At 38.5% G+C, this 27,625-nt stretch overlaps 1 protein-coding gene across 13 annotated transcripts in view; it reads left to right on the top strand.

Moving 5' to 3' along the window:
* NIN (ninein) overlaps positions 1–27,625 on the top strand; it is a 98,727-nt gene that overhangs the window by 64,193 nt on the left and 6,909 nt on the right. For 5 of the 13 annotated variants that reach the window (XM_041758326.1, XM_041758324.1, XM_041758325.1 and 2 more), the window contains 12 exons: positions 77–2,221; positions 3,508–3,633; positions 3,742–3,811; positions 5,713–5,928; positions 9,246–9,359; positions 12,268–12,390; positions 13,486–13,599; positions 14,561–14,707; positions 16,297–16,488; positions 17,778–17,927; positions 19,885–19,989; positions 24,771–24,971. In XM_041758326.1, the coding sequence (XP_041614260.1) occupies positions 77–2,221; positions 3,508–3,633; positions 3,742–3,811; positions 5,713–5,928; positions 9,246–9,359; positions 12,268–12,390; positions 13,486–13,599; positions 14,561–14,707; positions 16,297–16,488; positions 17,778–17,927; positions 19,885–19,989; positions 24,771–24,971 (3,703 nt within the window). Of the gene's footprint in view, positions 1–76; positions 2,222–3,507; positions 3,634–3,741; positions 3,812–5,712; positions 5,929–9,245; positions 9,360–12,267; positions 12,391–13,485; positions 13,600–14,560; positions 14,708–16,296; positions 16,489–17,777; positions 17,928–19,884; positions 19,990–23,230; positions 23,292–24,770; positions 24,972–26,652; positions 27,191–27,625 lie in introns of those variants that run through there. The other 8 variants (XM_041758331.1, XM_041758332.1, XM_041758333.1 and 5 more) reach the window with 8 other exon arrangements.

Here is a 27,625-nt window from a genome sequence, read left to right on the forward strand (position 1 = left end):
TGCATGGGAAAATGTTTTTTGTTTGCTTCTGGAGTTGGTGGCAGTTTCAGTAATGCTGTGTGTTGACTACATTTAGGGAAAAAATGGAAACTGAGTGTACTAGAAGAACCTCTCAGATAGAAGCAGAGTTTCAGGCCAATTGTCAGAAAGTCACTGAGCGCTGTGAAAACACCCTGCGAAGCCTCGAGAGCCACTACCACCAAGAGCTGAAGCAGCTCCTGGAGCAGCAGCTTGAGGAGAGATCCCAGTGGGAGTTTGAGAAGGATGAGCTCACCCAGGAGTGCATGGAAGCCCAGGAGCAGCTTAAGGAGACTCTGCAGAGAGAGAAAGCAACTTCTATGGTCCTGGCCCAGGAGAGAGAGATGCTGGAGAAAACATACAAGGAACATTTGAATAGTATGGTTGTTGAAAGGGAGCAGCTACTCAAAGACCTGGAAGATCTAAGAAACGTGTCCAGAAGTCAACAAAGCCTACTCTCCGACCACATACTTCAGCTGAAGGGCAGTCATGAAAGGGAGGTGGAGGACTCCGAACAGGGCCTGTGCCAGGCAGGGGCCTCCGAGGAGCTGGCCAGCCAGCAGCTTGAGAAGCTAGAAATGGAACGTGACCGGGAGAGGCAGGAAATGCTGGCCAAACTTCAGGCCATGGAGAGTGTCCACAAAGTGACCTGTGAGAAAGCGGATCAGGAGAGGGCTGAGATGAGCACAGAAATCTCCTGGCTTCAGAACAAAATCAAGGAAATGCAGCAGGTGGTGGCTTCTCTCTCCAGGAGAGAGAGTGGCTGCCAGGCAGTGGCAGGGGAGGAGGCAGAAGGAAGTGGAGCCATGTCCCTGGTTCAGCAAGGAGAGCAGTTGTTGGAAGAGAATGGAGATGTCCTCTTAAGCCTGCAGAGAGCTCATGAGCGAGCTGTGAAAGAAAACGTGAAAATGGCCACGGAAATTTCAAGACTGCAACAGAAACTGCAAAAATTAGAGCCAGGGTCGGTAATGTCGTCTTGTCTAGATGAGCCAGCTTCCGGATTATTTGGAAATTCTGCAGAACAAACAGAGCCCTTTTTACTACAAAATCAAATGAAGCAAGCAGAAGGTGGAAGCACGCCATGCGTCCTAAGTGACCTACAAGACGACGAGGCACGAGATCTGGGAAGTACAGGGACGAGCTCTGCTCAGAGACAGGAGGTCAAAATGGAGGCATCTGAAGCATCAATAGAGAGTTTTTCCGAGCTCGAAAATAGTGAAGAGACCAGGACTGAGAGCTGGGACCTGAAGAATCAGATTTGTCAGCTTCGGGAACAGCTAATGATCTTACGTGCAGATTGCAGTCGAGCTTCTGAAAAGAAACAGGACCTACTCTTTGATGTTTCTGTGCTGAAAAAGAAACTGAAGATGCTTGAGAGGATCCCTGAGGCCTCCCCCAAGTATAAATTGTTATATGAAGATGCCAGCAGGGAGAATGACTGTCTCCAGGAAGAGCTGCGGGTGATGGAGATGCGCTACGATGAAGCACTAGAAAGTAACCAAGAGCTCACTTCCCAAGTGTTCAAACTGCAGGATGAACTAAAGAAAGTGGAAGAGGTGACGGAAACATTCCTCAGCCTGGAAAAGAGTTATGATGAGGTCAGAAGAGAAAATGAGGAGCTGCACGTTCTGGTTTTGAGACTTCAAGGCAAGATGGAGAAGCTTCGGGAAAGAGCAGTGCTACAGTGTGACTGCTTCTCCTTGTGGGAAGCCCACTTAGGGAAGCTGGAAGTCCAGCCTGAGGGAAAGGTGCTTGGACTACAGCAGACACTGGATGAGCATGTGCCAGAGGTGATGAAGGTACACCATCTTATAGAAGAGCATTACCAAGAAGACCAGTACCTCGAGCAGGAGAACACACAGCTCCTGGAAAGAGTACAAGCAAGTGAAATTGCCTGGCTACACAGAACAATCCGAACCCATGGAGAAAAGCCCAAGGTACAGAACCAGGGTATACTGGAGGAAGACACTGCTCTCCTAGGCCTTCAAGACAGACATCTTCCACATGGGGCCACCATTGCAGAGTTAGAACTGGAGAAAAAAAAGCTGCAAGAGCTGACTAGGAAGTTGAGGGAGAGGGTTGCTGCTTTAGTTAAGCAAAAAGATGTTCCTTCTCAAGGAGAAAACGAGGAAGAACTGAAGGCAATGATGCATGACTTGCAAATCACGTGCAGTGAGATGCAACAAAAAGTTGAACTTCTGAGGTAACGTATACACCTTGTAAACTTCACGGAATCCCAAGAGCACCTCACAACATCTAACTTCCACTGCTTGCTATGCCTAGAGAAACTAACCTGTTAGTCTTCAAGAAGGGAGCACTACCATAGACTTTCTCCTGCTTCTGTGTCATATTAACAAATAGAATAACCTGGCCCAGGAGGCATTCCCTTCCTCTATAGGAAATAAATGTCGTTCATTTGGGGTGGCATAATGGAGAGTGTTTGCTGTTTAACCACGTGCATCATTAATGTACGTCAAGTCTTTAACTCTCTTCTAGCATTTTCTTTGGATGGATAGTTTTTTTATTTTGTTTTTGCTAAATGTTATTTTAGCATTTTCCTCATTTGGTAGAACATGTTATTTTCCTCATTTGGTAGAACATGTTCTATAAGTATGCCTTTTGTTTATTAACTCACTTAGTAGATAAGAACTCATACTAATATAGGAAGCATGCTTTTTGTGGCTTATAGTTTTTCACTTATATCACTTGAAGGACATGCTGGTATTCTGTAAACAATGGAAGTTTATCTTAGAATGTATCATTTTATTGAAGAGCGATCAGATTCTAATCAGTGTGCTCGAAATAAAGACAAAAATGAAACCAATCTGAACCATTGCTCACTTGACTTTATACAACATGATTGCAATAGTCTTAACAAACTTGTTTTAAAAAACTTATAAAATATTACATGTTTCTGAATTATCTTAATGATATGAAAATTTAATTCTGGATGTAGTTTTTCTTCGGACCATTTTTAGTTCTAAAAATCCTAGGATATAATGAGTTGGGGGAAAAATCACAAAGTAAACATGAGTGTACATATTTCAGTGTGGTCTTTTATTTATGTAGGGAACTTTCTTTCCCTAGGTACCCTGAGGCCTGTAACTAAAGCTAAATACAGCTTAGTAAGATGGCTTATGCTTATTCAGAGCCAGTAGGACTTGAGACTGAGATAAATGAAGTTACTCAAAGCAGTATGCTTGCCACTGAGAAAATTAGCAACCATGGTGGGCAGAGTCTCAATTCCTGTCTCCATGCTCAAGTGTTTTAGCCACACTTCCCTAACGTCTTTTAGTGAAATCCTTAACTTCCCAAAAGAAATGAGTCAATATGTCATAGCTTGACTTCCATTACTAAAAGTCTACTAATTTAGACTTCTCTTTTTAACTGGCATGGAATACTTGTTTTATTGGAAATTACTAGAAAGCATTTTCCAAAGATGCCAGATGATTGCCTTATTATAACTATTTTTTTATCTCTGTAATTCAGATATGAATCTGAGAAGCTTCAAGAAGAAAATTCTATTTTAAGAAATGAAATTACTACTTTAAATGAAGAAGATAGCATTTCTAACCTGAAATTAGGGAAATTAAATGGATCTCAGGAAGAAATGTGGTAAGACATATACTTAAATTTTCTTAAGGCATTTTTGTGAGGACTAAAACTGTTTTGCTTCCACTTTTAAAGCCTAACTCTTAGGTTCTATTTTCACTGTCCTTTTAGGCAAAAAATAGAAACTGTAAAACAGGAAAAAGCGGCAGTTCAGAAGATGGCTGAAAATTTAAAGAAACAGGTAAGGAGATACTTAATATTTCCCAGTGTTTTTTGATTCTGAAATTGTCTTTATTTGTTATTTATAAATTTATAGGACGTGCTACTGCATTAACATGTAGCTAATGATGGTAAAGTTGTAAATCCTCAATTTCAGAATGGAAACTCATCCCTGCTGACTCTAAACTAGGTTTCTGTTTCTTGGTGACTATAATAATCTACCAATTATTTCTAGATTCTGAGTGCTTAATACAAGCTTTGTAATCAGTGGGAATGGGGAGATGATACCTCTAAAACCATATCTCTGAGATACTAGCTCTATCCCTCACATTCTTGCAATTAATGTTACCTTGTTCCTCTTTTATCACCATGATTGAAACCAGAAAGCTAAGTTCAGATATAGAGTAATAGTTCATCACTATATCTTTTCATAGAATTACAATGTATTCAGTTAGCTTGAGCCATTCAGTGCCCAATTTGTGTAATCTCACAACATGCAGTTGTGCAAGCGAAGGCCATTTAAGAATCTGTCTGAAACAAGGGTGCCTAGGTGGCTCAGTTCGTTTAGGTAGCTGTCTTCAGCTGGGCTGATGGTCCCAGCGTCCTGGGATCTCACCCTGCATCAGGCTCCCAGCTCAGTGGGGAGTCTGCTTCTCCCTTACCTTCTGCATCTACCCCTACTTGTGTGCTCTCCTTTCCTCAAATAAATAAAATCTTAAAAAAAAAAAAAAAATCTGTCTGAAACAGCCAAAAGACAAGGATATCCTGGGAAAAAAGCATTTTTCAGAACTTGAAACAGACAAGGTCTTAAGATCTAAAATATATTCTGTACTCTTACAAATAAATGGCAAAACCCAGTTGAAAGCAGATAATTGATTTGAGGAGTCAAGTAAAGGGAAAAAATACAACATATAAAAAGATAACCTTATTAGGGAAGTACAAATTAATTTTCTTTTTTTCATCTTTCAGATTAGCAAAAATTAAACATAGCATCTAGACTTTTAAAAAGTGTGAGGAAATGAATGTACTCATTCATTCTTGATAGGACTATAAGTTGACAACAATATGAGGAAGGTACTTTGGAGATACCTATCAAAACAGTAATGTGGGGGCACCTGAGTGGCTCATGGGCTGCCTGGGTGGCTCAGCGGTTGAGCATCCTCCATCAGCTCAGAGCATCAGAGCATGATCCTGGGGTCCTGGGTTCCCTGTGGGGAGCCTGCTTCTCCCTCTGCCTCTGTCTCTGTCTCAATCTCGCTCTGTGTCTCATGAATAAATAAATTAAATCTTAAAACAAAAATAGTAATGTGTATGCAGACCTTCTAAGCCAGCAGCCTTACTTCTAAGAAAATGATCCTAAATACAAAATGCTACCATGTGTAAATGAATTTTTCAAAAGATTGTTCTATATCTTCATAATAAAAAGAATGATAACAAACCTATACGTCTGTCAATATGGGAATGGAATGTCTTGACACATAGAATATACTATAGCCACTTAAAAACAGCATGTGGTGGTTTCTGAATGGACTGAGTTAGAAAGATAAAAGTCTGTAAGTTGCTATAAGGGGAAAAAGCAGGCTGTCCAAACATCTGAAATGATTCAAATTTTTGTTATAAAGAGAAAAACATCTATGTGCATACGAGCTTTGTATATACATAGAAAACAGTCTGGAAAGATACATACCCAGCTGTGAACAGTGGAGTGAGTCTGAACTGAGGATCTGTCACTTCTTCGTACACTTCCCAGCTGATTGAATATGTAATAATGAGCACTGTATTATTTCTATTATTAAGGGTGTGTGTGTACGTATATACATATAAATATTTATCTACATAGAGGGAAGAACCAGGTACTTTCTATATCTGTTTTCTCCTACAAGTCGGGTAACTAGTTTTTAAAATTCATTTCAATTTAATTAGATTTCAGAATTAAAAACCAAAAACCAACAGTTGGATTTGGAAAATATAGAACTTAGCCAAAAGAACTCTCAAAATGAGAAAGAACTGCAAGAACTTAATGAACGTCTGGCAGAAATGCTATGCCAGAAGGATGAAGAGCCAGGACACAGTACATTTGAGGAATGGAAACAAGAAAAGTCTAATCTGAAAGAAGAACTGGAACAATGTAAAGCGCAGGTATGGAGTATGGCCACGCTACAGTCTTCTGGGAGGAAATCCCAAGAAATAAAACAACACTGTTATTAAATTTATGTATAAAGTCTTAATAATTAAAACAGTGTGGTACCAGCAGATGAACAGGCAAATAGAAAGTATAGAATTGGACTCCAGTGGAGATGGAAACTTAGTATATAACAAAGGTACCTTCTCAAATCAGTGGGGTAAAGATGAATATATATATTTTTAAATAAGTGGTTCCTGGACAACTCTGTGGACATTTGGGAACAAATAAAATTAGATCCATACCTTATACAGTATGTAAGGATAAACTCAAATTGGAATAGGAGTCTAAATATCAGAAACAAAACTAGGTAAGTACTAGAAGAAAACATGGATGAGTTTGTCTGACCTTAGTGTAGAGAAAAGCCATCCAACTATGACTCATAAACCAGAGACAAAAAAAAAAAATTATTAAGAAAAAATTTTCATGGCAAAAAATACCATAAACAAAGTCAAAAGACAATTCACAAACTAGGAGAAAAATATTTATATCACATACCACAGAGAGTAGGGCTAATATGCTTACTATGTAAAAAGCTCTTAAAAATTCATGGACTTAGGACCAAAATCCAATCACAAACTGAGAAAAAACATGAATAAATAATTCACCAAAAAAAAAAAGAGAGAGAGAGAGATAAAAATAGCCCTCAAGCCCATGGGAAATACCCGAAATCAGAGTGCCTGGGTGGCTCAGTTGGTTAAGCGTCTGCCTTCAGCTCGGGTCATGCTCTCAGGGTCCTGGGATCCAGCCCTGTGTCAGGTTCCCTGCTCAGCAGGGAATCTGCTTCTCCCTCTCCCTCTGCTCCACCTCCTGCTCAAGTTCTCTCTCTCTTTTTCTCTCTCAGTCAAATAAATAAATAAAATCTTTTTTAAAAATGCCCCAGATCACTCATAATTAGAAAACTGTAAATTAAAAAAATGCTGATAAATCTTTTCTCACCTATGTAATTGGAAGCAATTTAAAAATAGGACTTTCTATTGGCAACACTTTGGGGAAGCAGGTACTTTTATACATTGCTGGTGGGGGTGTAAAATGGCATTATCCTTCTGGAAGGAAATTTGCCACTACTTGACAAAATTACATATGAGCTTACCATTTGTCCCAAAAATCCTCTTTCTAGGGATTTACCTAAAGGTACACTTCCAACAATGTGAGTATTCATATGTACAGAGCTTGGAAACAACCTAGATGTTCATACATAGGAGAGTGGTTGGATAAATATGATGGATACAGTGACACCTTAAAGTACTATTATGTAGCTATAAAAGGAAGGAAAGAAGGGAGAGAGGGAAACAGAGAGAGAAAGACCTCTACGGATATGAAATTATTTCCAGGACATAATGTTAAGTGAAAAAGAAGAGCACGAAAAAGTACCGAGTGCCTCTGTTCATGTAAGAGAGAAAGGGACGTTGAAAAATACACATATACTTGCTCATTTGTGTGAGAGAAACACAAGAATGATAAACCAGAAACTAAAGATTCGGTTACCTGTAGAGAATGGGCGGGAAAGGGATGGAAGAGAGGAATAGGAATGTTGTCAAAGGAGTGAGGGAAAGGAGTACCATTACCCTGAGTATATCTTTTCACATAGCTCTGGCTCTTAGAATCAAGCAATGTTTTACAAGCTCTTCACATACCCCAAAATAAATGCACAATTAAAATCAATCAAGATGGCGGGGGATACCAACAAGGAATACAAACACTAAGAAATGAACCTAACCATATTATAAATGGGTAACATAATTACAATGGGGAAGAAAATAATCAAGTAATTTGGAAATTATTATCTGACTTCATACTGTAGAGCTAAAGATAGAAAGATGTGTACACAAATGCTGTAATAAGCTAGTCAGTAAATGTGTTTGTCATGGGGGAGAAGTTAGTAATTCCGAAACTGTGTATGTTAGAATTGAAAAAATAACTAGGTGGATTATAGGCAACAGAACTAAGTCTCTCACTGTTGGAGAAGGAAGCTCTAAGTAAGAAAATGGGGAAATTAAAATGAACCCTCTGGTGTTAGGCTGGAATTTGAGGCATTAGTATAAACTCACATTTCTTAATATGTGTACAGATTGAGACAAAGCTTTAGGTATTTGAATATAGAGTGCCCAGATCTTGGGGTCTAAACACCATTCTTCTATAGAAGAAATCAGGGCTCCTTGGAAAATGATTGATTCCAGGGCAGGAGCAGGGAAAATGCAGGATGTGCCTGGAACACCTCATGGTATCAGAAAGAAAAAAGTGTTTAAAAAAAGAGGGCATATTAAAAGGACACAGAGCCCCACCTGAAGGAGCTTCTAATGGTTTGTTTAACAGCTGGAATGGTTTGATCAACAAAATAAGTAATTCTAGTATAGCATAAAATAAATATAAAATAAATGTGTATGGGTACATCCTGATATTAAAAGTTAAATAAGGGATCCCTGGGTGGCGCAGCGTTTTGGCGCCTGCCTTTGGCCCAGGGCGTGATCCTGGAGACCCGGGATCGAATCCCACATCGGGCTCCCGGTGCATGGAGCCTGCTTCTCCCTCTGCCTGTGTCTCTGCCTCTCTCTCTTTCTGTGACTATCATAAATAAATAAAAAAAAAATTAAAAAAAAAAAGTTAAATGAGGGAGAAATAACAGTTCTTCTTCACGGCAAAATTCCAGTTAATAAATGTAGAAAGAAAGAAGGAAATAGAAAGTCATCATTAGGCAAACACGAGAGTTAATAACTGTTGTAGGCAAAAATCCACTGAAGTAAACCAACAGGAGTTTCAAGAAAAACATGATACTTGTTGTCTCAAACTATCTCCCCCGAGAGAAGGTAGCTTTGCAGTGAACAAACCTGCAAAACCTACATGAGAAATTATGTTCGTACCGTTTAGGTGCACGATCTTTCAGAAGACAGTTTTGACTGAGGATAATGATCATAAAAGAAAGGAAAAAAAGAAAAGATGAAATCAGAGAGGGAGACAAACCATAAGAGACTCTTAATCAGGAAACGAACTGGGGATGGCAGGAGGGGAGGGAGTTAGGGGAGTAACTGAGTGATGGGCATTAAGAAGGGCACATGATGTGGTGAGCACTGGCTGTTAAGACTGAGAATCACTGACCTCTACCTTGGAAACCAATAATACATTATATGTTAATTAATTAAATTTAAATTAAAAAAAAGAAGTGTGTCCTGAATTTGGGCTAGGGTTTCCTGACCTCTGCCTTTTGCGAACCTAGTAAATTTCCCCAAGCTACAGGAAGATGTCCCTTACTTGACTTTCTAATTTTTCCTCTTAGTCCTCAGCTTTAGTGTCTTCTCTGGAGGCAGAGCTCTCTGAAGTTAAAATACAGACTCATATGGTGGAACAGGAAAACCTCCTTCTCAAAGATGAACTGGAGAAAATGAAACAAGTAAGACTGCTGCTTGGAGTGGGTGGCAGCGGGGAGACTCCTAGAACAATATGGCACCTGATGGTCTGGTTTTCTAGCCACCAAATATCTTTCATATAGAGTCCTGTCAACCTGCTTAGTAAAACTGAGGGTTTGCAGAATGAGCCCACTTATAAGAAAGGGCTCCTAGTGCTAATTCTCTGAATGCTGTTCTAGTTGTGTAACTTACATATGCTGTAGACTGGAATTCTGTTACTAGAAATCAATCACAACCACTTCAATTTAGGAATTTGTTGTTCTGCTCTCTTCTGGCCAGGTGATAAAGCAATATAAGTTTGTTTAAAAGTGACTCTCTTGCTCGTAACTTTAGTAACTATTCATCTAGATTTGTGAGACATAGGTGAAGCTCGTCCCTCTTTCCCTTTATTCTTATAGAAAGTTTGAGGCATCTCTCCCGGGCGAATGAGTAAATTCTAGAACATTATCAGGGATGCAGTCTCACTTAGCAATTTGGCTTAAAGAAACCTATTTCAGGGATCCCTGGGTGGCGCAGCGGTTTGGCGCCTGCCTTTGGCCCAGGGCGCGATCCTGGAGACCCGGGATCGAATCCCACATCGGGCTCCCGGTGCATGGAGCCTGCTTCTCCCTCCGCCTGTGTCTCTGCCTCTCTCTCTCTCTCTGTGACTATCATAAATAAATAAAAAATTTAAAAAAAAAAAATTTTTTTTTAAAAAATAAAAATAAAAAAAAAAAGAAACCTATTTCAAAGTTTCAAACAAAGACTTGCTTTTAAATATAAGAGGGTTCACCTTAAAGTTATATCCTGAATGTTGTCCTTTTTTAAATTCTTTATTCTGAACTTTGAGCACTCCTGATTTATAAATCAGGATTCTGCTTTTTTAATTTGCTTCACCATAGATTTACTTTGATACTATGACATCCTTAGATTATAAAATTCTCTCACTTGTGTCTGTTCAGCTTATGAGCATAAAGGTATCTTCTGAATGCTGAAATATTGAGTCTCTGCCACGGAATTTTATGTTGGTGTTGATCTGTTGACTCCTATAAGTCTTGATTTCCTAATAGGATTGTAATACTCCCAGGGAATTTGTATCTCTCCTAATACCTAGTTTTGGTAACTGATAAAGAACTTTATAAGAACCCTTTCAAGTCAGGTGCTGCTATGCAAGGTTTATTTGTTCCGCCATAACAGAAGCTGTCTGCCATGATAAACATTCCAGAAATTAAAAGGGCCTTTCTGTAGTGCACAAGTATTCTAAAACTGTTATGACCAAGTTCATCCTTGTTACCATGGGCATACTTATCTCCTTTACCTTTTGAAAATCTGTTGTTCAGTCTTTAAGATGTTAATGACGGGCTCCAAATCCATAGCATGGGAAATGCGTGTTTTGTGACTTCACTGAGCTAAAGATCAGAAGAAATGGAGTGGATCGGGGAGTAAAATAGCACGAGGAGGACATCATTCAGCACATTTTTATTGTATATTTTTTACAGAGGCGTTGGTATAAATAGTGAAGTGGAAAAATGGTGAGCCCTTTCTGCCTTTGGTAGAAGTTGTTTCGTGGCACCTGGACTCTCTTGGATCACAACAGTAGGACAGTATCCAGCCCATTGTTGCTGCTGTACAGCTTGGGCCTAGGAAGTATGTGCCACTCTGTAGGACCTAATACAAGTAAAAGTATTTTGTGAATGAGAAATTCTCTGTTGCACAGAAAAGAAATACAAGTAGCATCAGCAGAACTCTCGTGCCAGTCTGTACACTCAAAACGGTACCAAGTTTTATGAGGGTCTGGGGGCAAGAAAGCAAGGTAGCTAGCAAAGGAGACCGGTCCTTTCATAAACCAATGCCTAGCCACTTTAAAATACATTTTCCTATGTCCTTCTGACTTTAGATTTGTAAGGTATGCTGGACTTGTTGTCAGTTGAAGATAAGATTCAACCCTTAAAGTCTATTTTGTCATTCCTAAAGCTAAATGTGTAAGAACTTACAGTGTGAAGTAAAATCATGGCCATAAAATCATCATGAATAATAAAGAATTGAAAACGTGAAAGCCAGGTGAAACAGAGGGAAATTTAAAATGTACGAACTCTGGGAAAGAAGTATAAGAAATCATCAGTCTCTTTAAGGCAGTATTTGTGGAGAGATGCGAATTACTCCTCCACCCAGGGACATTTAGCCATGTCTAGGGCCATATTTGGTTTTCACAAGTGGTGTGTGGGGAGAGAAGTGCTACAGGCATCTGATAGGTAAAACCAGAGAGGCTGCTAACCATCCTCCAGTGCACAGCACAGCCCCCAAAACAAAGAATTATCTGACCAAAAGCATCAATCCTAGTAAGGCTGATACCGAAACAGAAAAGGAATGGTCTGGTTTGTCTTGACTCCAGTACAGAGGAGGAAGCCAGTGTGTCCACCATTAACATTTTACTAAGCAAGGCAGTTTTGGCCTCTTCCAAAGGGAAAATGCTGATTGTTTTAGCTTTAAAACTTGCCCTTTGATGCACTGTACTTGGTTCACGGATTCTATAGTCTATACTGAGATTTCTGAAAAAGATTTTTTTCTAGTTAAAAAAGCGTGAGGAAAATGTATTGTGCTATAGACATACACAAGTTATACTGGTAACAGAATGGCAGTATTTTACCCTGAAGGTAAAAACGGAAAGCCAGGACCACTATGTAATGGTGTCTGTCTATGTGAATCTATTTGGGCAGATATTTTGGCAGTCATTAGAGATTGGAGAGAATCTAGCAGGGAACATTTTGTTAAATTTAATTCCCTAGAGTTTATATGTCCCCTGAAATATCTATGCAGATAGGGAAATAGCAGCAGCCACGAAAATGCCCTGTTTATAAATACCTCTTTATAAGTACAGCCATGAGATATGATGGGATTGTTTATCTCTTACAGCTGCACAGATGTCCTGATCTCTCTGACTTCCAGCAAAAACTTTCTAGTGTTCTAAGCTACAATGAAAAACTGCTGAAAGAAAAGGAAGCTCTGAGTGAAGAATTAAATAGCTGTGTGGATAAGGTAGTAAACATAAGACTTTTTACCACTATTGTACAGTATATACCATAATGAGCATTTCTCTGGACAGTGGCACATGGGCCTCTCACTTCACCCTAATTGTTCCAAGGTCTCCGAGAGCAGCAGTTCGGCTGCCCTTATGTGACCTCAGAATTCCTGAGGTCATGATTTTGATAGGAGTCTACATTGGTTAATAATTATTATATATATAGTTTATCTTATTTTAATATATAACCATGCTACTTAATATGTATTATTGAAATGTCTGTGTATTTGTTTGTTATTTATTTATTATTTTGAGCACGAGTAGAGGCGGGGGACGGAGGGAGAGGGGGCCAGAGAGAATCTTAAACAGGCTCCATGCCCAACCTGGGGCTCAGTCTCATGACCCTGAGATCAGGACCTTAGCCGAAATCAAGAGTCAGACCCTTAACCGACTGAGCCACCCAGATGCTCTTTAATGTATGTTATTTAAATATATCACTATTAACATATGATAGAAATATTGTTGCATTTAATAATCTGAGATCTATTACACTGACACTTTTTTCCTATTGTATTTTCCCTAGCAAACCCCCAAAATACTGCTTTTGTCCCACCTGCCCTAATAGGCATTCCATATTTTCCTATTATGGTACACTCTCGAGACTGGAGGGAGCTATGGGGAGGGGAGAGGGAAAAAGAGAATCCTTTTTTTTTTTTTTTTCTTTTTTGAAAAAGAGAATCCTAAGCAGGCTCTGTGCCCAGCCCAGAGCCCAACGTGGGGCTCAATCTCATAACCCTAAGCTGAAATCAAGAGTCAGATACCCAACTGGCTAAGCCTCCCAGGGGCTCCTTGAAAATTCTAATTGCCTTCCAACCATTTCTCACCCACAATGAGGCAGTGAGAAAGAAAAATGGAAATTGCCCCCCAAAAAGGAGACTCTTCAAAGTTAAAGGTAGAAAGGGAATCAGGAAAACACCTTTCTTTCACCTTGCCCTGCTCCACCATGTAAATAGATGGTGCTTGATCTTCTCAGCATATGCAGAGGTATATAAATTGAGGCTAGATGTATATGCAAATATGCGCTTGTTACCTCTTTTCTTTTCCTGGAACAGTTGGCAAAATCAAGTCTTTTAGAGCACAGAATAGCTACTATGAAGCAAGAACAGAAGTCTTGGGAACACCAGAGTGAAACCTTAAAGTCCCAACTAGTGGCTTCACAGGAAAAGGTATGTGGACAATTCTTGTTTCATCTGCGCAGTTAATATTCTCCTACATATTCCAACAGAGCTCCCCATAGAAAGAATATTCTAGGTGGACTTGGCCCAGGAAGGCTCAGAATGATTCAACTTGACTCATATCTGTCACATGCTATAGTGTGATGAAATAATTTGAACACTTCCCTCAAAGCTCATTATTATAATTATGAGATTATCTGATCATAAGGTGTAGAAATGACTGCTTGTTTCTCATTAAGAAAAAGGATTTCTTTTTTAAAAGATTTTACTATTAGAGAGAGGGAGAGAGATCGTGAGCAGGGGTAGGGGAGGGCAGTGGGAGAAGCAGATTACCCACTGAGCGGGGAACCCAATGCAGGACTAGATCCCAGAATCCTAGGATCATGACCTGAGCTGAAGGCAGACCTTAACTGACTGAGCCACCCAGGCACCCCTAGAAAAAGGATTTCTAAGGCAGATTCATGCCTGTTAAAGATCTCTATCAACATTGCTTTTACAAATTTAAATTATTTTTAATTAAAATAGATATTAGATGTTAGCATGGAGTAGGGTTCTAACAACTATGGATTTTCATTTTCAACTAAGAGGTCCTTTGCTAACCAACGCCACTGGCTAAAACACAATTTCTACGAGATTCAGTAAGGCCATCTTTTGTCTTGCCAGTTGGTTCTCACTGGTTCTATAAGATACCACTTGGTAATATACCAGATGACTATATCAGCAATACCTTGTTATAGAACACAGTTCATCATTGACCTAAATATAACATCCTGGGATTATAATACAGTATAATATCTGGGATTTCCACTAAGCTACTGAAGAGAGCTGTATATAGTAAATAGAAACAGAAGGGACTTTGGAATTCTCTTGTCCTAGCTCATTTGTTTCTGGGCATGCTTTGGTAAGACCATGAGGATCTGTATCACAGTGCAAGATTGTTTTCATGATGCAGGTCCAGAATTTAGAAGACACCCTGCAGAATGTAAACTTGCAAATGTCACTGATTAAATCTGACCTTCGAGTTACTCAGCAGGAAAAGGAGGCTTTAAAACAAGAAGTGGTGTCTTTATATAAGCAACTTCAGAATGCTGATGATAAGGTAATTTCTTTTTTATTGAGGTATAACTTTATACAGTAAGGTGCACAGATTTTAAGACTATAACGTAAGTTTTATAGATGCATACATGTATTGACATAAATATATTGTTGACCCTTGAACAATGTAGGAGTTAGGATCCCCAGCTCCCTGTGCAGTCAGAAATCCACATATAATTTCTGACTCCCCCAAAACTTAAGTAGAATAGCTAAGGCTACTGTTGACTGGAAGCCTTACCAATAATATAAACAGTCAACACATATTCTGTGTATTATACATATTGTATACTGTATTCTTACAATAAAGCTATAATGTATACAAATACATGTATAAAATGTATAAAATACATTTATGGTACTGTATTTATCAAGAAATCTTTAAAAAAAAAAAGAAAAAAGAAATCTGTGTGTAAGTGGACCCATGCAATTCAAACCTGTGCTGTTCAAAGGCCAGTATGTATATTTTACATACCTATCAGTGTATATGCATGTGTTTATATTTGTGTAAACACCTCCTAGCTCAAAATATAGAACATTTCCAGCACCCAGCAGTCTCTCTGGTCTCCCCTCCAGTTGATAACCACAAGGGAACCACTTCTCTACCCTCTGCCACCATAGGTTAGGGATGCCTGTTTCTGAACTTCATATAAATGGAACTGTAGTGACAAGGTTATTTTTTTGTATTGTGCAAGACAGAAGACCATGCTGAGTTATTTTATAGTAACAAAGCATATATTTCGATGTTGTATAAAGTGTGTTGTCTCATTTTAATATTTCACAATTCTGCTTCACCTATGTGTATATAAATGAAATGGAATTACAGATGTCAGCCTTGTGGAGATATTAAGATTTTTGTCCTACCATAAAAGTAGGGCAGTTATTTTAATCCAGTTATTTTATATCTTGGTGATACTTTCATTTTACATATATATATGTAATATATAATTTTTAAGTGGGCTCCACACCCAATGTGGGGCTTGAACTCATGACCAAGAGTCTAAGAGTCAGCATGTTCTTACCAACTGAGCCAGCCAGGTGCCTTCTTTTTATTTTATTTTATTTTTTTAAAGGAAAATAGTTGTTTCCATTTTTAACTTCTGGGCTGACATTTTTCCCAAAATGAGATTGTAACTTTTCTTTTTCATGTTTTGGCTTTAAAAGCAAAAGCCTTACCTACTTGTTCCCTTTTTTAAAGCAGTTTCCAGGACCCCCTAAAAAATCACTTTGGTAGCTAAAAGCATGTTCTGGAGTTCAGACCTCAATTGCATAGACAGTTTGTGCTTAGGATTCTAAGAAAGGATCTGATTGCAAATGTGAAAAGAGTTTAGCTTGTGAAAGCTTTCAAGTTAGCCGTGGAGTTTGAAGTTCTCTTTGTGTCCTCTGTTTAACCAAAAGAATGGTTCTCTGGGGCCAAAGCATGAACTCCATAAGTATGAAGCAATTTTTAAGGCCACCGCACTCTATGCACTTGGGTTCTCTATAGAATTGGGACTTGCCCTACAGTTCTCTTTGCTGTTAAACTTGATGGGGCTCATCATTGAATAAATATATTCAAAACAGAAATCAGCTTGTTTTCAAGGCTTAACTCTTCAGTTTACTCTTAAGAACTGGGCCCCAGAAATAGCCAGCCATCCATCAGGATTCCATAACCAGCAGCAAAGGCTGACTTGGGACAAGATGGATCATCTGGTAAAGGAGGAACAACAACTGCTTTGGCAAGAGAATGAGAGACTCCATACCGTGGTACGGAACACCAAAGCAGAGCTCACGCACTCCCGGGAGAAGGTGACTTAAAAAGCCACACATGGTGGCAAATGTTTGACAGTATTTAGTTTGATATGAAAATGAATGTTTGATATGATTGAAATGCTTCTAAGGTGTGGGTTTGAGTATTCTGCTATGACAGACTTACTTTAAGAATACATAATTAGGGCAGCCCGGGTGGCTGGGCGGTTTAGCGCTGCCTTTGGCCCAGGGTGTGATCCTGGAGACCCGGGATCGGGTCCCACGTTGGGCTCCCTGCTTGGGGCCTGCTTCTCCCTCTGCCTGTGTCTCTGCCTTTCTCTTTCTCTCTCTCTCTGTCTCTCATGAATAAATAAATGAATAATCTTTTTAAAATAAGAATACATAATTTATCACTTATTTGCAAATAATTTTATCCTGGTACATTTAGACAATATTTTTCATTTTGTATGATCAGTTCTATATTAAAATCAGTGATTTTAACCCTCCTCTCCAGAATAGCCTCATGGAAATTATGTTAATCATATATCCTTCATTCAAATAGACTAACCGCCAAGACTGGTAGTACAAAAATAGCAAAATTAGACTCACAACTTGTTGGGCTAACTCTTCATAAGAGAAAAGGTACCCCTTTTTAAAGACTCTGCATTTCAAGGTTAGAATGGTCTCTAAGGATGACTTTTTCCAGCCACTAAACTGATGTTTATATTCTTTACTTCTACGAAGTAGCTGACCAACTGTGTTTAACCTGTGCTTAAACATCTCTTTGAAGGAAGAGCTCTCTGAAGAGCCATAGAGAGTCATTTAGAACATACTCTGTGCCAGAAACCCTGCTCTCAGTTGAACAATGTTGAACGAGATAGACATGGTCGCTGCCCTCATGGAACTTGGTTGAGATCAGTGCATTGTTTCAGATGTGAACCGTCCCAATACAAAGTTGATGGGACCTCATTGACTCAGTTGATCACCTCATTGACTCAAGTTATGTTCATGTCAGAGAGAAAGTGCCTGGGACTACATCTGTTTTCTGGATAGTCACACTATTGACTTCTAGCAGTTTGGTAGATCCAGAGGCCCCCTTTTCTTTGTCTGATCCTTACAGTGTTGGATTTTTAGACACAACCAGAGTAAAAATAGATTTACCTAGAAGGATCATTTCTTCCAGAATTGGCAGACTTGACTGAAAAAAAAAAAAAAAAAAAAAGAAGTTTTTAATACAACAAAACCCGAGTGCTGAAAAAAAAACTTTGCTTATGGTCATTGTGTTGTGTTGTGTTTTCTTGCCGGATGATTATATTAATATTTCTTCCTCTCACATATGTTCTTATTAGGTCCGTCAGTTGGAATCCAGCCTTATTCCTCCCAAGCATCAGAAACATCTAAACCCATCAGCTACTATGAAGCCCACAGAGCAAGAGAAGTTGAGCTTAAAGAGAGAGTGTGAACAGTTTCCAAAGGAACAGCCTCCTACTAATAGGAAGGTGAGTTTTGAGAGTTTATTCCATGTATCTATGTCCTTACTATGATGTGTTCCTGAGCATAGGCGTAGGTTTCTTTCCCTGCATGCTTCCAAGGAAATGATTACAGAGTTATATTTTGGTTCTTCTATTTATCTGTACTTTTGTAATCTTCTCAAATAGGACCATAGTTCTTTTTGATTGAGTGATGGTTGAAAAGGAGCAGTTAACTTTAAGCGTACATAATGAAAATGGTTAATCATCTTCAGGAGTATTAAAGCCCTTTTAAATTAGTAGAATATATTTTTTAATATATATATCCTGAATATTAGAAACATTTTAACATGATCTGTATTCGTTACATGTTGCTATATAACAAATTCAGACAACAAACATTGGTTGTCTCACAGTTTCTGTAGGTGGGGAATTCAGATGCAGCTCAGCTGAGTGGTTCTGGCTCAGGGTCTCATGAGGTTGCAGTCCACATACCAGCTGGGACTTCATTTATCTGAAGGCTTCACTGGAACTAGAGGATTCACCTCCAAGTCCAGTCATGTAACTGTGAGGAGGAAGCTTCTGTTCCTTGCTGGCTGACTACCAGAGGCCTCAGCTCCTCAATACTTGGGCCTTTTCCCAGGACAGGGCAGGGAGTGATAGGAGAGAAAGAAATAGAGATCCCAAAAGATCATGACAAAAGCTGTAATGCTTTTTATAAGGTAATCCTGGAAGTGCCACACCCATCATTTCTGCTCTATTCTATTGGTCACACAGACTAACCCTCACACAGGAAACTACACAGAGGTATGAACACCAAGAAGAGGAGATCTTTAGGGACCATGCTGGAGACTGGACCAAGTTCAGTTCGCTTTCTGTACTTTGTTCCATGAAGTAGGAGTTCTAAGACCAATGTTACCCTGGGTGTTCTTGTTGTTACTTGTTTTTCTTTCTTACTTCTTCTAAACTAAAACTCAAGAGTTTTCACCGTTACCCTCCTCTTCTAAAGATTATGGTTTGTATAAAAATCTGGGAAGAATGACGAATGATTATTCCCTTCTGTTATAAAAATTGTATGAAAGTTTTAGGTTTGTGAACCTTTCCATGACCATAGGCAATAAGAAGACTGGTTTGTGCTCTAAAGCTGAAATACTATATGATTTTAGGTTCATTCAGGTAAAGTTTTCAGAAAGACAAAGGGTTTCATCCACCTGCTAAGGGAAAAGTCTAATGATGGGTTTTAACCCGAAAAGTTTATGCTTCTCTTTAACAATTCTTACTCCTCTCCTCATCTCTTTTTGATAGAAACCAAAATCAGCATTCTAGAAGTGTGGCTATATTTTCTACTTAGCAATATTGTAAATTCCAGGGTCACGTAGGTCATTAGATTCTTCCTATAATAGAGAATTCCAAAAATCTCATAAAAATCTTCTAATTTCATCTTTATAAATGAGAATGGAGTTCTAAACTCATGTTTTATGTACTCTCAGTGTTAAACCTTAAATTTTTCCCCAAGGTCCACTTTTTTCCCCATGTTTTTTCCCACTGCGAATTCAGAATAGAAGATCATGAAATCGATTTAGTGAAGCACCAGCCTTTTTTATTAATAAAAAATGCTAGAAAATAACAGAGTACATGGCTCATGGCAAGGATAAATATTTCGTGGAAGTTTTCTTTCAGGGATGCGTACTTACTGGTTATGCATATATATATATAAATATGGGCATGGGCTTATGTCCTGCATGTATAATGGCACTGATGTTTGAAAGCCAGGTGCCTTATGGAATCTGTTCTCTATAAGCAGTGGTGATTAAAAACCATACTACTTAAATGTAATCCGTGCACTGAATTATATTATTTTCCTTCAATGAGTGAACTCCACTTTCTTCCAAGGGTTAAGATTTCTGCCTAGCATCAATTTGTCAAAATAAAGTAGAGCAACTCAAGGGCTTCCTTTTTTTAATCGGGAATTTTTTTTGTTCTTCAGCAGGTCAGTCAGATGAATTCCCTTGAAAGAGAATTAGAAACGATTCATTTGGAAAATGAAGGCCTGAAAAAGAAACAAGTAAAACTGGATGAGCAGCTAATGGAGGTAAGTTTTTAAGTAAATGGCCTTAGCTATGAAGAATATTTTAATCCCTGAATGCACCATTTGTTGGGAGAGACTAGCATAACATTGAATTCCTATTATGAAGAAAAGTGAAAAGGTATGCTGCCAAGCTGAATTCTTTGGTGTGTCTTACCAAGTTTGATAGACGTTTTTGCTTATTGCACAGTCACAGGAATTCATATGGCCTGACAGAGGAAGGGGTAACGTTGACTATCCTAAAATGCAGGGACCTGTACTGGAACAAATTCAGGAGGCAGGGATTCTCCCTGATTTTAGCCAAGAGGCCCAGAGCTCCCGCCCGCCCCCTGCTGTGGTTTTATCTGTTTCCTGATCCACCTCCTATATTGTAGTGCTTTACAGGTGGATTGCTTACAACCTCTTTAGCTGGGGAACCCAAGCAGGGAATTTGGGAGCATTAGCATTTAGAGGTTTAATCTTCAAGCGCTGCCATCTTTTGTTACTACATTTGTAACTCAGTACTGCCTTGAGGGAGGTACATCTGTTAAACATAAAAATGGGGTAGTAGGGCAGCCTGGGTGGCTCAGTGGTTTAGCGCCGGCTTCAGCCCAGGGCGTGATCCTGGAGACCTGGGATCGGGATCCAGTCCACATGGGCTCCCCACATGGAGCCTGCTTCTTCCTCTGCCTGTGTCTCTGCCTCTCTCTCTCTCTCTCTCTCTCATGAATAAATGAGATAAAATAAATAAAATAAAAAATAAACAAATCTTAAGTTTTATAAATCTTAAAAAAATAAATCTTAAAATCTTAAAAAAAGATAAAATAAAATCTTAAAAAAAAATGGGGTTGTAAAACCTGTTAGCTTACAAACGAGTTTCCAGGCTTCTAGATTTCTTCATGAATACTAAATGCTGGTATAGGATATAAAACAACTTATGTACAAATCCTCCTTAATAAGTAAAAGTTTCAAAAAAAAAAATAAGTAAAAGTTTCCAGAGATATTTTGCTTTGAGTGAATGAAAATGTTATCTAATGAACTGTAAAATTTATTTAAGGTAGAGAGGCATGGGTAGAAAATGTCTTTTTGTACTTTCAAAGGATATAAATATTTTAAAGCTGAATTATAGGATGACAGAGATTTAAATATTTTCTTTTATGGAGCTGGACACATGCAAAGGTGACTTTAAAAAGATGGTTTTCAAGTGTGAAATATGGGCAAATATGTTACACTGACATTTAAATGACCACTGAGGTTTGTGCCAATTTTATGTTCTCTGATTTATCCACTAATAAGGAGATTAAACTATAAATAGTGAAATCCAAACCATTTTTTCTTTCTCTGACAGCATATAATAAATGTGTTCCAAAGCTTGAGCTGCAGGCTGTGTTTAGATGTAGACATGTTTTCTGATGAAATAATTATATATTGTGATAAGATAGCTGAAGCTAAGCTCCACATGTCTAGTACCAAACTGAAAAGTAACAGGGTATACTTAGTCACTGGTAGATCTTCTCCAAATGTTCTGCCAACGGCCAGTTCTCCTACCTGCTCTAGCGGGCCTCAGACACCCCTGTCTCTTCCTGACCCCACCTTACAAGATTAGCCATCACAAGCAATTTCCCTTCATTATTTTCTCTTTGATCTAGTAGTAAATATTTGCTAATGGGTGAGGTAAATCTAATGTTCTGAATGAACTGAATAACTGAAGAAAAAGCATGAATTTTCCATTGGAACACTGAAAAGAACATCTCATACGCTATTCTAATGAAAACCATGTAGTTCCCCTATTTAAAGTATATAATTCAGGGCCTTGGGTGGCTCAGCAGTTGAGCATCTGCCTTTGGCTCCGGTCATGATCCCAGAATCCTGGGATCAAGTTCCACATCAGGCTCCCTGTGGGGAGCCTGCTTCTCCCTCTACCGGTGTGTCTACCTCTCTCTGTGTCACTCATGAATAAATTTTTAAAAAAATCTTTAAAAAATAATAAAGTATATAATTCAATGACTTTTGGTATATTCATTTTTTAAATGGTGGTAAATCATAACAAGGTGTGCCATTTTAAAATTTAGTGGCATTAACTACATTCACATTGTTCTTCTACCATTACCACTACTTCCCAAACATTTGCATCACCCCAAAAACTCTAACCATTAAGCAATAACTTCCCCATCCCACCAGCCCTACAAATTGGATTTTTATTTATGTTCTGATATCTATATATTAGGCCACTTTGGGGTACATTACAGTGGTTTTCACACCATTTTTTTGTGCTCACCTCCCCTGAGGGACAGGAACATTCTTCTCACTGGGTGAGTGGCCAGGTGCAGGCAGGGAGATGTTCCTACATCAGAATCTTTGGGATCAAGGATTTTAAGAAAAGCTTTCGAGGTGATTCTAATCTTATGTATGTACTCTCTTGGGGGAAGAATTTCTCCTCATCCTTCTATGCCAATTTAAAAGTCACCGATCCTATGGGTCCCTGGCTGGCTCAGTCATTGGAGCGTGCTACTCTTGATCTCAGAGTTGTGAGTTCAAGCCCGTAGAGAGTTGTGAGTTCAAGCCCGTAGGCTCAAGTGTAAAGATTACTTAAAAATAAAATACTAAAAAAAAAAAAAAAAAAAAAAAAGTCACTGAGCTAATACAATACATATCCACCACCCTAAGGCAATTAAATTCTTCTATTTCATAGTCTAATGAAAAAGACCACTCCAGGGCTTTTCCCACTACAGGAGGCAATGTCCTATGAACAATTCATTTTCGACATTCAAGAAAAGAGTTACAGTCTATATCAGCAATTTTCAAGTCTGCAGTGTACTTTCCATAGCCAACAGTTCCAACACTTGAACAACAAAATTGCCATTTGGAGATGTAGAATATATACTATAAAACAAAAGTCTTCAGCATCAGATCCATCCATACTGGAATCTTCTAAATAACTATATTGGGTTGGGTAGAGGTAAGGTGGTGAGTTCACAAACTAATAACCAAATCACAGTAGGTGAGGCAGCAGTTGCAGGATTAGAACTACAAGACATTTTAATACACATTTTAATACACATTTAATACACTCTGTAAAATTGATACACAGAGAAATGTAAATGTTGGTCCTTTATAAGTTCTTACTGACTGGAGCACAAATATTCAGGTATATAATATACCCGGTTTTGAACTGTTCTCTTTTTATAACTCATACTTTTCTTCCTCTCTTTATGACTCCTGTAATTTTCTTTTGTTTTTGTTTTGTCTGTGGCTAACCTGTACCTAGAACTCTGTGGTTGGAAGTAGCAGAGAAGGGTGCAGTTCTCTGCCTGAGATAGTGTGTGAAGGTATAACATTTGCTTTCAATGAATCTCATAGCATGGAGATATCTCATCAGAGTCCTTGTTCATGTATCATTTCCACTCACTGTAACAGTTAATAAATACTTAAGAGCCAGTATTCACTTTCATTTTGCTTTAAACTATGGAATAGGTCTGCATTTACATTTATTCCAGGGTTTTCCTTACTATTTAAAAACGTTGATGAGGAAAATCATCCTGCTGATATAAAATCATGGGATCATCATTCTCCCTATTTTTTATTCCTGAAAATGGTGGGTTTCTAAATCTACAACTCGAAAATTTCAAAATGGATTGTAACCTCCCACCTCAGAAATTTAGAGTTAAGGAAATGGATAGTGGCTCTGAAGCTTCATGACAGCGTTTAATTATAATTGTGTCTTAGAGGGCCTTTTTCCCTTCCCACAAGCCTGGAGGTGCTTCCTCTTGAATCTGGTACTTGGTCATGTTCATTGCATGCCTTCTGTTGAGTCCTCTGTCTGCTGAATGTGTCGACAAATGTGGAGTGGCATGCTTCACTGGCCAAATGCAGTGCCTTCTCCTCTTCCTCTTTCCTCTCTCCAACTTTGGCATGTGATACGCATATCATTTCCTCATTGTCGTGAACAAATACTTCTATTCCATGTACTTCAGTTCCCCGGGGTTCTAGGATATCACCCTGTGTCCCAGGATTTCTTATCTTCTAGTGCTGTTGAAGAGTTTAACATTGTTAAACTAAACTAGGTTACAATAATTTCAGATAAAAGATTCTTTGAAAAATTTGCTATCCTGGAAAATATGTAGTCCTTGAACATTTGCTTTTAAGAAGCTTTATGAATGGTAAGTAAAGTGGCAAAACCCTAACACATAACCACTTTCTCCCCTTTGCCTACTCCAACCCTGTGTGTTTTTGTTTAAAGAGGCATAATTGGGGCACCTGGGCACCTGGGTGACTCCATCAATTAAGCATCTGCCTTCGACTCAGGTCATGATCCTGGGGTCCTAGGATTGAGCACCACCTCGGGCTCCCTGTTTTCAGCAGAGAGTCTGCTTCTCCCTATCCCTCTGCTGCATCCCCTGCTTGTGCTCACTCATTCTTTCTGGGTCAAATAAATAAATAAAATCTTAAAAAATAAAGAGGCATAATGGAACGTTCTAGTGTAAGGAGACAATGAAGTAGAATTCAGACACATGTATATTGTCTACTCATACCCTTATAGTCCCTAAATGAAGAAGTATAATTTTTTTAAGTCTAAAACCTTTAAGAAGGCCTGCTTTTTCATTAATTATATTATCTCCTAAGGAAAGTGACTCTTCCCAATTATTTACTTCTTACTCAAGTCATGTACAGTCCTGTTTTCAAGTAATCAGTGGGTCTGAGAATTCATTCATTAATTCATCAGCTTCATTCACTGTGCTTGACACTTTCAAGAGTCGCTCTGTGCTGGAAAGCACCTCAGCTGACCAGGGCTTTGCCTCTGCCTCCAGATGCAGCACCTGAGGTCCACTGTGATGCTTAGCCCGTCCCCTCACGCTTGGGATCTCCAGCTGCGCCAGCAGCAAGCCTGTCCCACGGTGCCCAGGGAGCAGTTTCTGCAGCTTCAACAACAGCTGCTGCAGGCAGAGAGGATAAACCAGTGCCTGCAGGAGGAACTTGAAAACAGGACCTCAGAAACCAACACCCCGCAGGTATGAGGCTCTTTTTTCCCTAACGGTTAACTCAGGTCACCTAATTTTACCTGTTTATTGGAAAGTTGTACCAGTTCAAAGGTAGGGATAAAGACTCTAAATCTCTGTCAGAGAGCTCCACCTTAGCTGTATTACCTGTCTACGGAACTGCAGTGTTATTTGGGGGTTTTGCTTTTGTTTCTCTGTAGTGATGCACTCGAGCTCTCAGCTTGTAAGCTGGGTAATGAAGCGTTCGGGGCCTCCTTTGCACATTCATCATTGAAGAAGTATCGGGATCACTTGAGCATAGTGTACAATTGACCTAAGATCTTTTGACTTAACATTTGTCCGATGCCAAAAATATTACAGAATTCAAGTGCAACTCTAGGATAGGCATTATTAACAAAGCAACCTGGGTTTTCCTGTACTAGAGGGGCACAACTTGCTGAGTTCCATAGAATTCACAACGGGGCCTTTAAACAACTAATAGAGTGTGCAGTCATTGCCATTAGGTGATGTATTTCATATAACCTAGTTTTTAAAAATGATCGAGTTTGAAAACCTCTTTTTAAGAAAGTAAACATCTTTTCCCCTTTCCTTTGAATTAGTATTATCCTAGCTCACCACAGACACAATCTGATATAACCTGGGTTTTCAAATAGTTCTCTTAAGTGCTTCGTTCATAGTCAAGCTTTTTCAGAAGTCTCTTAACCATTTTTGCTTGCCCAATTTGTTTATTCAACTAGGAATAAAATATACAAACTAAGTATTTTTTTTTTTTATTCTAAATTCTTTCTGGTTTGGATGCTTTTCTTCTGTTGTCTCTCAGTTGACTTTTAATAAGGACTTTCCCTACCTCCTTTTCTGTAAATGTCTCAAAGTGGCTTTGCGAAGTCAGATTAGCACTCTAATGATACATTGGAGCAGTTCTGTCTTCCTCTTCTAGTAGTACATATCTATGCTTTGTCATGACATGCTTCTGTCACCTGTTCTTTCAAACAAAACCTTAAAATTATTTTTGTCTTTTGTGCTTTAAGAATTCACGTTTTTGGAAGCTTCCTCTATTTACCTCAGTTTCCAAACAGTAAAATTGTGCTTACTGGGGTGTTGAACAGATGCTTCAACAATTTATTACAGAACTGAGTCATAAAACTTTGACCTCAGTCTTTAACAGACATTTGAAACCAAATGATTAGGCCAAGGTTTTATCCATTGTTTTCTCATACACACAGTTTTCTTTTTCTTTTTTTTTTTTTTTTTTTAACACACAGTTTTCAAAGCCTGTGCTTCCACCCCACCCACCAATTTTCAAAATAATATCTTTTTATTCCAATTACTTCAGGATTAGATAGACAAACGGTTTAGATTTTGTGCTAATAAAAATAAAAAATAAAATTATCCAGCCAGGTGGCAGAGTAGACTACTTACTGCTCTAGCTAGGCTGCCACTGTTGTGAGAGTCTCCTAGTTCTGGTAACTGACTTGACGCTAATTTTAAGATGACAGACTATTAGAATTTGCACGTTACTTCTGTGTGTGGAGTGATGTGATTTCTTCTGCCTTTGTGTTGCTTTGCTTGCGTATGTAGTGTTAATGTGTGTGCTTTTAAAAACTGTTTGCATTATCAATGTGTGAATTTAGACTCCTCCCAAAACATAATCTTGACATCAGGGTGAAGTGTACCACTTGCCTTCTTTCTCTAGGCCTTGCTACCGGAGCCGCGAGCAGTGCATGCAGATTCCTACAGAAGGATTGGGCACCTGTGAAAACTGGGCTGCTATTGATGACATTTCTTACCATGGCAGATACTCAAATGCACACACCCACACACCCACACACAAACACAGAGACATAAGCTGGAAACTGTTTTGGAATCAAGTGCTCTTTTAAATTATTATTATTATTAATTATTACTATTATTAAGCCTTTACAGTATTATGTCTCTTATTTATTAATGTAGAAATGACAGATTTTGTGAATCAAATTCACGAATTTCAGCTTGTTTTGAATTATTTTATTTATACCATTTAAAGAGTGTGGACTTGAGATTCTTGAAAGGATGTATTCTATATATTTTCTCATTCCATATGCTGTAACTATTTTTAACAAGAGATACTACTTTTATATATGGAATTTGAAGAAAATTCGGGTTATTTATACTGTTTTGTATAAGATGTATAATGCTTTTTGACAGGGAAAAGGAAAATTTTGACAAAACAATAAAATAAATTTTAAATATATGACTGCCTCTGTTTTTCCTCTTTCCTCTTTTGCTACGTTCCATGTTCTTCAAATTATGTTATGGGTTTTTTGTTTTGCTTTGTTTTGTTTTTTTTTTCAAGCAAGTAGAAATCAGACACTTCTATTTATGTTTGAACTTTAAAAAGCTATTATATCTTTTAAAATATAGTATTTTTTTAAAGCTAGATGTTCTCAAGGCCTGATTTCTTGAAGTTTACTTTCTGCATTAGATTTTTACCTACTACAGTTTTTGTCTTCAAATTAGTCACATAGTTTAGTTGTTTATATTTGAACAAATGCTGTTACTTTATCCAAACAAATGTTGGCTTTCAATCCATGTTTAGTCATTCTGCATGCTTTTAAAAGGAGTTATACCATCAGCCATTAACACCTGAGTTTTGCTTAAACATTTGAAGAACCTTATAAATCTGAAAG

The sequence above is a fragment of the Vulpes lagopus genome, chromosome 6 (genome assembly GCF_018345385.1).
Source record: "Vulpes lagopus strain Blue_001 chromosome 6, ASM1834538v1, whole genome shotgun sequence".
In the NCBI taxonomy this organism is placed as follows: Eukaryota; Metazoa; Chordata; class Mammalia; order Carnivora; family Canidae; genus Vulpes; species Vulpes lagopus.